Raw genomic sequence first — 12,692 nt, forward strand, 5'->3', positions numbered from 1 at the left:
AAAAGTCCAGCTGCCTCTGGAAGTCAAAGACTGGGTTCCATGAGTAGTGTCAGCCGGTCTCTCATCCAAGGTCTGGCCTTGGTCAGCCCTGCTTAGCTTCCTCAGATGCACTGCCAACTGGACGGGTCCGCCACACTCTGGTCTTAACTCTTTATTCAGCTTCAGTTCGTACTGCCCGTATTGCTGCTCTTTCTATCCACAAATGCACACCAATGGCAAAACTTCTTATAAATGAAAGTTTATTTGAGCAATTCATAGCACTACTGCTTACAACTTCACAGTGGAACTTCTTTCTCCCCTCAGTCCCACACACAGCTGGCAGAAGTTTTACTGTGCCCTTACTTTTCAGGCACTGTTTCAAAACTCTCAGCAGTTAATGTGCTTCTACACCTTTACAACGTCAGTATATTTCTTCACATAGTCACAGTTCATCAAACCAGCCAATCTCTTACTACTCCGGTGCTTAATCTCTGCAACACTCCTTTCTATTCTCTGAGGCAAATTACCTGCACATCTTTCCCACAGGGATTTCCACCATCGCCTCAACCTGCTTTCTCCAGTCTTCCACAACTGACTCAGCGTGGCCACTAGGAAACCTCTCTTTGCATTCTCCTCAGTTTGAGCCAGGGCTGCAATCTCCATACCTTCCTCCTCCAGCTCCTCAGCTATCTCCATTTTATCATAATCCCTAGTCACCTCCTCCCCTGGCTCTCCCACCTGTTCCTCATCACTGTCATCAGAAATCATTTCCCATTCTCCGCCTCCCAGCTCCTGTGTGACTTGCCTAGGAAGAGAGGATTCTTGGGACTGGTAGTTCCTCACCCTCCTCAATACTTGGGCTGGTCTTTCAGCCACTAGGGGACGAATCATCGGTGTACTGGGAACTTGATACTGAAACTTTCTCTTTCTGCAACTTCCTACCGGCTTGAGCCCCTGTTCCGATATTCTTTTGGTCCAACTTTCCCCTGCCCCCTTACAGTAGCCACTGAAGATCTGCATACCATGGCCATCTTGGCCAATCCGGAGCTACTAGAATCACCCTTCTCGGATGGTTCTCTATCCTTTGAATGACTCGACCCAGCAAAGGCTAGGGAGGGGACACATACAGAAGGCCCGGCGGCCAAGGGTGCAACAACACGTCCAAGCCCTCCGAGTTCTGCTCTTTTCTGTAACCAAAGAAATGCTGGACTTTGGCATTCAGCAGAGTCGCCATCAAATCCATCACTGGAGAGCCCCACCTCCAGACTATCAGTGCGAATGTCTCTGCGCTGAGGGCCCACTCCCCAGAATCCAGGGAATGGCGACTGACGAAATCTGTCTGCACATTGAGGACTCCCGCCACATGTGAGGCCGACAGATCCAGGAGATGCTTCTCCGCCCGTTGCACGATTGCCTGGGTCTCTGCCAATTTGGGACTCCTCGTATCTCCTTGCTGGTTGATGTATGATACAGCCGTTGAATTGTCTGAGAAAACTCTCACAGCTCTGCCCTTGAAGAGACTTTGAAAGTGGATTAGGGCTAGACAAATCTCCCTGGTCTCTAACAGATTGATCGACCAAGATGTCTCTTCCGCAGACCACTGGCCCTGTACCGGGTGCCCCAAGCATTGGGCTCTCCAACCTCTGAGGTTGGCATCCATAGTCACTTCAGTCCACTGAGCAGAATCGTGCATCCTTCCTACTGACAAATTGCTCGACCGAAGCCACCACCAGAGATCTAGATGAACCATCAAAGGAAAGCATAACCAGACCACCAAAGAATGTCTCTGAGGCGACCACTTGGAAACAGCAAATGATATAGACTTCTCATATGGGCTTTGGCGATGAAAAGCACTGTCCAAACAGCTCCCGTATCTGCTGCTGAATCTTGAGAATGTGCATCTGTGGGAGAAACACTTGTTCTTGAGACATATCGAAAATTACTCCCAAATAGTCCAAGGTCTATGATGGCACGAAACGACTCTTGAGCGGATTGATGACCCATCCGAGAGATTCCAAGAACTGGACCACTCGTGCCATGACCTGACAACTTTCCTGATACAATTTTGCCTGAATCAACCAATCGTCAAAGTAAGGATGCACTACAATGCCTTCTTTGTGAAGAGCTGCCACAACTACCACCATATCTTGGTAAAAGTCTGAGGAGCAGTCACAAGACTGAACAGCATGGCACAGAACTGAAAATGTCGGGCTAACACTGTGAAATGGAGAAAACGTTGATGTGCACAGCGAATGGGAAAGTGGAGATAAGCTTCTGTGAGATCTAGAGCCATGAGATATTCCCCTGAGCAAACCGCCACAAAAACAGACTTTAGCGTTTCCATACAAAACTGAGGGACCCACAGAGCATGGATGAAAGGAACCTTTCTTCTTTGGGACCATGAAATAGATGGAATATCTGACTGTCCCCTGTTCCGAAACTAGTAACGGACATATAGCTTGCAACTTGGCCAGTCGTCAGTGTCCTGTACTGCCCGAGCCTTGATTTGGGACCGACAAGGGGATTCGAGAAAAGCGTACAGCACCACATGTGCGAATTCCAGAGCATAACTGTCCTGAATAATTTCTAGAACCCATTGATCTAATGTAATCTGGGTCCATCTCCGGCAAAACTGTCTCAAGCGACCACCGACCGGTACTGAAGGCTAGAAACGAACACCTTCATTGAGCAGAACGACCGGAAGACTGGAAGGAGATGGCAACATCCCTACCTCCCCTTTCACCCCCATGAAAGGGCTGGGTACGCTAAAAATAACTGGATCCCTGGATAGGGAGGCCCCTGCCTGGCCGATAATGCCTAGCCTCACGCCCTCAGCCCCTAGCTGAAAAATAACCTCTGCCAATCGACCGAGGACAATCCTCCAGAAGCCAAGGCATTTTGGTATCTCCTAAACTCTTAACCAACTTATCTAAATCCTCTCCAAATAGTAGAGAATCCCAGAAGGGAAACTTACTAAGCTTTGACTTAGAAGCTACATCCGCCAACAAACCTCTAAGCCAATGAGTTCTGCAAGCTGAAACTCCTAAGGCCATAGATTTAGCAGATACCTGAAGCAAATCATACAGGGCATCAGACAAAAAGGCAGAGCCCATCTCAATCTTAGCCACCTCCTGATCAATATGAGCAAAATCATCTGCCTCTCTATCCACCAGTGCTCGAGAGACAGATGGCTGAACTGCCATGGCTGAGAAATCAAAGGAAGCTTCAAGAGCATCTCTAGATGACAGTCCTGTGGGTCCTTAAGGGCACTGCCCCCATCCACTGGAACTGTGTTTTTCTTGATCACCGCTGACACTACAGCATCCACCACGGGCGGTTTAAGCCAATCCTTGTCCTGGTCTGGTACTGAACTGGTCTGGTACCGAATAAAGGCGAACCACAGAACGTGCCAACCTAAAGGGAGCATTCAGGACTTCCCACTGTGCTTGAATTATATCCCTTATATCCTGATGCATAGGGAAGGAACTCCCAGACTTACAAACCCCTTTCACCAATGGATCCACTTGCAGTGAACAGAAGGTTCCTGCTCCTCCTGAAAATTTAAAGTAGTGGCCACCAGAGCAATTAGGTCCTGCAAATCCTCTTTGTGGAAAACTTGAGCCACTGATGGATCTTCTGGCGGCAAGTCCGTGGCTGAAGGGAAGGAGTCTTAATCCCCATCATATTCCTCAGAATCTAAAAAACCATCATCCCCCTCACCAAAGGATTCCCCATAGAAACCTGCCACCACCTCCTGGTCTTCCCAGGAGACCCGAGATCTTTTGGAACCAGGGAGAGGCCCCAGGCTATGTTCAGCAGGTAAAACTCGCTGAGGAGCGGCCTGTCTAAGTAAATATATATTATACACTGCCTCCCTCCCTCCGGAGGTCCTCCCTGTGTGCCCGCCTGCTCAGTTGTAGGCTGGGCTTGCATCACACCATGTGCAGCAGCTTACTCTGAGCCCAACTGAGATTCCAAAATGGCAAACATTCCTGCCAAACCTGAAATCGCTGAAATGGACGGTCCCACCTTAGAAGAAACCACTGAACCTGAGGGAACAGGAGAGCCACTCATACATGCGGCAGAGGACGCCGACAGAAGCCCTGTATCCGCGGCCTTGCAAATCTTACACACGCCGTCTGCCGTGACCCCCCAGCACTGACAAATGGCACAGCGACACAACTTTAGAGACATGGCTGCCACGCGGCTGGTGCTCAAACTGCCCGGGGAAACAGGTACCCAGAAAGAAAATAGGAAGAATAGGGAGAGAAGGCAAATGGCTGTTTGCTGGTAAGGTTATAGGATTGTCTTTTTTTTTTTTTTAAGCCACTGCAGTGCTCTGTAAAATTTAAAGTCTCCCTACAAGGAACTCTCTCGATTTCAGATGACTACAATTACAACGTGACTGTCCCCCGCGGCACTACTGCACCCATCCCTCAAAGGGGTGTAGGCCAGCCTTTAAACATTAACAGTGCTAGAGCAAACAAAAAACGAGGCTCAGGGAGAGAGAAGGGAGGGACCCGGCCACCTGAGTTTGCACTCCTGAGGCAAAAGAAAACCCTCATGGGTATCAGCCTTAGCCAGCAATCAAATTTATTTTCCACCCTCAGCGGAGCTCAGAGAGAAACCAATGCCTTTCACCTGCTGGAGATTTGAGAATACTGAGACTTGAGGGGACTGAGCTGGGCTCTTATTGGCTCTCAAGAAACAATGTTCTCAGTCTCCACTTACTGGAAGGCATGGGCAACCCATCAGTTCTGCTGGGCCGGTCTGGAAGGACCCTAAGGAAAATGCATTTGCAAATGTTCTACGGTGCCTATGTAATGAATCTACGAGTACTACCTTTTTAAAATGAATTGTCTCATGAGTTTTTGTTTTTCTAGTTTTATTTTTAAAGTGTTTACCTTTGGTGCCCTCTAATGTTGAAAGTACTAATTTGCAAAACTGTAAAAGCTGTAGATGCATGAGAGGTCGTCAATGAATTTGGTGTGGTCGTTTTCCTTTTTCTGATCGTGTTTGTCAGTCTCTAGTTTCTGTTTTCCTCTGTCTTAAGTTTCTTTCCAGGGTTCCCCTCCCCCTCCAAGTCCCATCCAGCTTCTGCTCCCCTTCCCCCCTGAGTTCCATCCAGCTTCTGCTCTGCTCCCCTTACAACCTAGTCCTATTCCGCTTTTGATCCCCTGTCACTCTGCGTCCCATGCAGCTTCTGCTCTAGGAGTCCCATCAAGCTTCTGCTCCCTTTTAGAACATAAGAACATAAGAGTAGTCATACTGGATCAGACCAATGGTCCATCTAGCTCAGTATCCGGTTTCCAACACTGGCCAAGCCAGGTCACAAGTACCTGGCAGAAACCCAAATCGTGGCAACATTCCATGCTACCAATCCCAGGGCAAGCAGTGGCTTCCCCCATGTCCATTTCAATAACAGACTATGGAATTTTCCTCCAGAAACTTGTACAAACCTTTTTTAAACCCAGATATGCTAACTGCTGTTACTACATCCTCCGGCAAAGCGTTCCAGAGCTTAACTATTCGTTGAGTGAAAAAATATTTCCTTCTATTTGTTTTTAAAGTATTTCCATGTAACTTCATTGAGAAATCACCTAGTCTTTGTACTTTTGGAATGAGTAAAAAAATTGATTTACTTCTAGTTGTTCTACACCACTCAGGATTTTGTAGACTTCAATCATATCTCCCCTCATCTGTCTCTTTTCCAAGCTGAAGAGCCCTAACCAATTTAGCCTTTCCTCATATGAGAGGGAAAGGGAAATGGGACTTGATATACTGCCTTTCTGTGGTTTTTGCAACTACATTCAAAGCGGTTTACATAGTATATTCAGGTACTTATTTGTACCAGGGGCAATAGAGGGTTAAGTGACTTGCCCAGAGTCACAAGGAGCTGCAGTGGGAATTGAACTCAGTTCCCCAGGATCAAAGTCCATTACACTAACCACTAGGCTAGTCCTAGTGGTTAGTGCATCCCCTTTATCATTTTGGTCGCTCTTCTTTGAACCTTTTCTAATTCCGCTGTATCTTTTTTGAGATACGGCAACCAGAACTGAATGCAGTACTAAAGGTGAGGTCGCACCATGGAGCAATACAGAGGCATTATAGTATTTTCAGTCTTATTACCCCTTTCCTAATAATTCCTAGCATCCTGTTTGCTTTTTTGGCTGCTGCCGCACATTGAGCAAAAGAGTTCAGCGTATTACCTACGACGACACCTAGATTCTTTAGCATCAGCATCACCTTGCATTTGTCCACATTAAATTTCATCTGCGATTTAGATGCCCAAGTTCCTAAGGTCTTCCTGCAATATTTCACAGTCTGTACATGTTTTAACAACCATGAATAGTTTTGTGTCATCTCCAAATTTAATCAAATTTAATTCAAAAATGTGTTGGATAAACACACAGAAATCCTGTTTAGAAGGAATCAATCCAAAGAATCTTAGCAGAAACTAGGTAGCAACACTGGTAATTAGGAAGCAAAGCCAGTGCTAGGTGGACTTCTACGGTCTGTGCCCTGATCGTGGCCTGGATAGATATGGATGAGCTGGACTGGAGCTTTTCAAGGGCTTCGATGATATCTTCAGAAGTTTTAGAACGAACAAGGAGAGTGCCAGGCAGACCTTTATGGTCTATGCCCTTAAAATAGCATGAACAAATCAAGATCAGGTATACATATGTTATATCACCTCATACTTTTAAGTAATGAGTTTATCTATTCGGGCAGACTAGATGGACCATACAGTTCATTTCGTTATCTGCCATCATCTACTATGTTACTATCCTGCTTATTTTCGAAAGAGAAGGCCGGCCTTCTTCCAACACAAATCGGGAGATGGCCAGCCATCTCTCAAGTCCAGCGAAATCGGTATAATCGAAAGCTGATTTTGGCCGGCCTCAACTGCAGTCCGTTGCGGAGCCGGCCAAACTTCAAGGGGGCGTGTCGGCAGGGTACAGAAGGCGGGACGGGGGCGTGGTTAAGAGATGGCTGGCTTCGCCCGATAATGGAAAAAAAAAAGCCGGCCCTGCCGAGCATTTGGCCAACTTTACTTGGTCCCTTTTTGTTCACGATCAAGCCTCAAAAAGGTGCCCGAACTGACCAGATGACCACCAGAGGGAATGGGGGATGACCTCCCCTTACTCCCCCAGTGGTCACCAACCCCCTCCCACCCCCCAAAAAAAATAAAAAACATTTTTTTGCCAGCCTCTATGCCAGCCTGAAATGTCATATCCAGCTCCATGACAGCAGTATGCAGGTCCCCGGAGCAGTTTTTAGTGGGTGCAGTGCACTTCAGGCAGGTGGATCCAGGCCCTTCCCCCCCTACCTGTTACACTTGTGGTGGTAAATGTGAGCCCTTCAACCCCCCCCCCCCCCAAAAAAAAAACCCCCACTGTACCCACATGTAGGTGCCCCCCTTCACCCATAAGGGCTATGGTAGTGGTGTACAGTTGTGGGGAGTGGGTTTGGGGGGGGGATTTGGGGGGGCTCAGCACACAAGGTAAGGGAGGTATGCACCTGGAAGCAATTTTTGAAGTCCACTGCAGTGCCCCCTAGGGTGCCCGGTTGGTGTCCTGGCATGTCAGGGAGACCAGTGCACTACAACTGCTGGCCCCTCCCATGACCAAATGCCTTAGATTTGCCCGGGTTTGAGATGGCCGGCATCGGTTTCCATTATCAGCGAAAACCAATGCCGACCATCTCTGACATTCGGCTGGCCCCAACCGAGATGCTAGCCCGGGTGGCCCCAGGCTGAGACAGGACAGCCTTATTATGTAGTATTGGTATGACTTGTCTGGACTAAGGGAGCCTCCAAACTTAGTAATGAAAGTCCTTGACACATTTGTTCTAGAAAAGGAGATACTCCAGTCTGCTCTAAGTGCTGGGAGACAGCAACATATTCAGGCCCCGATGATCAGAAGCAAACACGGGCTCTAGAAGAGGCCATTAGCGCCGGACTAGCACCCGCGTTTACCTATATTTATTAAAATTTAATATACCGCCCATACCAACTGTGCCCCAGGATCAGAGCTGGTGAGTACGTGAAACAACATGCTCGCCGGCTTTGACCGCTAACTACATGCAAAAATGCATGCAAATGAGGGTTTCCTGCATTCCTCCCTTATGATCATCGGGCAGCGTGCCAAACAAGGGTGCTGCTCCCACTGCAAACCCTACGCCAGCTCAGGTTTGCCAGTTAGGGAGGAATGGAGGAGACCAACAGAAAAGGTCTGGCAGGTCCGGGATTTTCTCCGGCGCCTGCAGAGAAGGGAGGCACCTGCAAAGGAGGGAAGGACTGCTAGTCCTTCAGTCCTCCAACTTCGAAGTAGACCGTGAAGAGGAGTGGGATGCTGGAGCAGGTGTGGACGACTAGCAGTTCCACTTGACCACCAGGGTCTTGTTGGGGGTGGAGGCTAGCAATCCCACTAGACCACCAGGTCTTTTTAGTGTTTGGGGGTGGGGGGCTTTGTGTTTTGTGGGGTGGGCTTAGGTCTGACAGGTCCAGGAGAAAATCTCGGACCTATGAAACTTCTTCTGTTGTTTAACAGGTCTCGGCTTTTTTTTGACAGCCCGGACCTATCAAACAACTTCTGCAGGAAGATTGTGCCTTGGGCGCATGCCCAGGTACAATCCTCCCGCAGAAGTACCTCTATGATCAGAGCTAATAGCACATCTATATTTGAATGCTATTAGCGCTGATCATAGGAGCGTTAAATCTCCACACTGTTCTGGTGCTAATTTTAGAGCGCTCTTTGGAACAGCGCAGGGCTTCTGATCATCTGAACCTCAGGGAGGCAGCCCTGATCCTCTGCACCTGTACTAAAGAACCCCAGTGCTCTGATAACATATCACAGCAGCACACTCAGCACCTGATGGATTCTAGGCTACAGATTCCTGTTCTGTATTTGTCCTTAAAAAAGCTCCATTTACCTCCTAACCAGTCTTTTTTTGCCTCATTTTTAATAAGCACCAAAAACGGTGGATGAGTGTTCTACCCATAATTCAATATACCAGATATCCTCAAAATCTTCTAATTAAGTTTTTCAGGGGTTAACTTTCAGCTGGTGGTGGTCAGTGGTTTTTTTTGGTCTGCCACTGGTTTTTCACCTGGATATTCAATGCTGAGCCATGTCTGGGCACCAACACTGAATATCCAGTTGTTTGCAACCGGCTAAAACTTATGTGGTTAAATGCAATATTCAGAACTTAACCGCATATAGGTAGGACTGTGGTTTATGCGGTCCTATATTTGTGGTCACCTTATGCAGTCAAGTGCTATCGGCGCTTAACCGCATAAGTACTGACTCCACCTCCAGACACTGGTTTTATGTTTGGCAGTTAGCGCTGCATTTCAGTGGTCAAACTGGTTACGTGCTGCTAATTATCAGCGGATAGCCTCACTATACACGATTTTACTGGCCAGGAGCTGTTTCTGGCCAGGTAAACCACTTTGAATATCGAACCCTCAGAGTTTTGCCCAGTGAGTGGCTTGAAGAATTCTAGTCACCACCTGGATTCTATCAAATAAACAGAAATACATTGAAAGCAAACACCTGCAGCCTGCACAATGGCTGAAGTACATCTTCCCAGTTCTCTGTATACATCTGAAGACCACCACTAATGTGCGATCTATAAGTGAAGCATTCCACTCATGGATACACAGATTGTGCTGTTCATAGATATTTATAATCAAACACATACGCACATAAATCAATACCCACTGCAACTAATGTACCAAACCCAAGCTACAGCTGTGCTGCTTTGCAAATAATCATTTCTGTGACTGTACAGCTTTGCATACACTGATGTGCTTTATAACTATCTTTGTTTTGCAGAAGTACGGTTGTCTTTTTTTCAATGGGATAGTTACCTTTGTCTTCAGAGATGAAAACATCAACTTGTTGGACGTGTTCTTCTTCCTCACTGATGGTGGATAGCCGCACCTCGTACCTGCCTGTGTCATTTCGCAGAATGGGATTGATGATCAATGAGCAGTTGCCTTTGGGTATGCGCGACAGGTACATCTGAGCTCTGTTGTCGTAGTCGTTGGGTTGAGGCAATGGCTCCACCAGGGTGTCTATGGCCCTCAAAATGGTAAGGTAGGAATGGTTCAGCTTACTCACTCTCCATTCCACATGCAGCTCTCTGGGCATAAAAGGCTTGTTTGTCTCAAAATAACATGGGATGAGAAGTCGGGTTCCATTGTACACTGTCATTCTCTCCTCCAGTATGGTGAGATTTTTTATTTCTAAAGCTGTAAAGTAGGAAATATTCTGTTGGTTCTGATCATGCTGCAGGCAGACCTGGAGACATATATGCTCACAGCCCATTCACTCTACACTCATCTGTGCCACTGAAAGCATCCAGCAGGAATACCACACCTCCCAAGCTGGTCTCATTGTTGAATCTACACCTCCCTCCCCCAGCATCTGATCACAATACAGCCCCTACAACCTCTGATCTCCCAATCACAGCCCCGAACACCCCTCCCGATCACAGCTCAACAACCCCTGTACCCCGATCACAGTGCTTACACCACAACCCTGCCCCCTTCAACAAACCCTACCCCTCCAAAATGCTGCCAAAGACCCCTAGCTGTAGTCTTGTAGTACCTGGCGAGACGACTGCTAGGGGTCACTGGCACCATTTTGGATTCAGGTGCCAACCCTTAGAACAGAGGAGGATCACTTCCACCAGGAACCACTGCTCCACCGTTTCTGATTCCCAGTTAAGTCCTGGGGGAGCTCGGGGGAGGCTTGAGCTTGGGAGAGGGGTTTTTATGTCAGAGGTGTAAGCTTGTTGTATCAGGGGGCCACGTTGTGAATGGGGGAGTCAGCATTGAGATCACAGGATTCAAGGTTCGTCAGGGTTGGGTCCAGGGGGTATCAGGGCTGTGATTGGGAGGGTTCAAAGGATGTCAGGGCTGTGATCAGCAGGAAAGAACTACCACATTTTTAGTAGCACTGTTGCACTTAACAGCTAACGCATGGTACCGACCGCATGCGCTAGTTGTCAGAACTGGCCACTCCTCCGCACACCCGAGCTAATGTGGGATTTTTACTATGATGGCTGCCTTTTTAGCCATCATAATACCATGTAGTAGAACCCACATTAGCTGCCTAACACAGCTTCGTAAAAGGGCCCCTTAGTTTTTATGTTTTAAATAATGCTGGTTTTGATGTTTTTATTTTGTTTTTCAGCTGTGTGCATAGATCTACTACCCCTGATGTAGCTCACTGGGCAAAACATGCCCATATTGAGTGTTATACAACTGTTTTATGCCATAGCTTTTTGATGTGATCATGTTTTTATGTAAATAAATGTTCCTTTGGTGCTATTTCGCGCTCTCTTTTTTTTTTTTTTTGTCCTCATCATTATAGCACAGGCCTCTTCCTTGTTCTCCATTTAAATCCTTTCAGAGGATTAGACTTAAACTGGACATAATACCTAAATTAAGTCTCACTGAATTTTTGAAGAGGCATTATTGCCATTTTTTTCTGCCTAATACGCCTCCCTGTGCACTCTAAAATCCCTCTGGCTCTGACTGCTGCCTTATAATCCCAGTTTTGCTAATTTCAGATCATTAAATACTATCACCCAGAGATCTCTCTTCTGGTTGAGAAAGGGAAACGGATGGGATTTGATATACCGCCTTTCTGTGGTTACAATTGAAGCGGTTTACACATTATATTCAGGTACTTATTTTGGTTGGTACACATCAGTTTCTCATAGCCCAGTGTGAATTTCTCCCTTAGACCTTTGCATCCAAAATGCATTATTTAACTGCTGAGCTTTAGAGTAACTCTCAAACCGTTAGACCACATTTCATTCTATCCCCTGCTGCTGGCCTTAATGTTATCTGCAAATAAAGCAAACTCTTCTTTCTAACCCTCTGAACTAATGGCTAATCCCTGGGTACTCAGAATGAATTCTATTTATCACTTTCCTCTGCTGTCTATGTCTCAACCAATTCCTAATCCAGGAATTGGGACTTACTACCAGGCTGCTGAGATGGTGCAGTACATGAGTTTGTCAAACCACACTGGTCTACATCTGAAGATAGGGTGCTACATGGTCCCAAAACAACTATAATACAGCATCATTTTTAGTGTTGCCATAACAGGTGTCATAATTTCCAAAATTCAATGTTTCACCAGGATCCATTCAACTCCTCAACTCACCTGCTATGAGACAACTATGGAGAAAGACACCCAAGAGTATGATCATCATTGCTTTCATGGATTCGTTGCTACAGGCACAAGACCTATAATTCCATCAATAGATAAAAGATTGATGTGTGATTTACTGTCTCCTCTGGTCCCAGTTGCAAACAGGAGAGCAGAAACACTCTTGCAAATGTTCATGGGCAGCCACAGTGAAACAAGAGAAGCAAAGTCCTGGTAAACTGGTTGCCAAGGTATTATCAACCCAGTGATGTCATAATTAATTGAACACAGCAAAGAAAGACAAATAAAACCAAGCTTGTTAACAGTGCAAAGTAAATATGATACAGGTTGTTTTTTTTTTTGCAACTGCAGACTTTAATTGGCATTGCAAGGTGTAATTTTGTTTTTTAGCCTTTAAAAATAAACATCACTTAGGTATTCATTTTGTTTGTGTGCCCATTATCTCCTGAGCCATTAAACTTAAAGCAACCAAAATTTTGAGGACAGGTTTATCTATATATAAAAAAGAGAAACCAAAACATA

At 46.4% G+C, this 12,692-nt stretch overlaps 1 protein-coding gene across 1 annotated transcript in view; it reads right to left on the reverse strand.

Moving 5' to 3' along the window:
* The window catches only part of LOC115480794, a 33,804-nt gene extending 21,495 nt beyond the window's left edge, over positions 1 to 12,309 (reverse strand). The window contains exons 1-2 of the mRNA XM_030219700.1: positions 12,165 to 12,309; positions 9,854 to 10,237 (exon numbers count right to left, since the gene is read on the reverse strand). Coding sequence (XP_030075560.1) covers positions 9,854 to 10,237; positions 12,165 to 12,222 — 442 coding nt within the window. The 5' untranslated portion in view covers positions 12,223 to 12,309. The remainder of the gene's footprint in view (positions 1 to 9,853; positions 10,238 to 12,164) is intronic.
* Between the last annotated feature and the right edge of the window lie 383 nt (positions 12,310 to 12,692).

Source organism: Microcaecilia unicolor, chromosome 11 (genome assembly GCF_901765095.1).
Source record: "Microcaecilia unicolor chromosome 11, aMicUni1.1, whole genome shotgun sequence".
NCBI lineage: Eukaryota > Metazoa > Chordata > Amphibia > Gymnophiona > Siphonopidae > Microcaecilia > Microcaecilia unicolor.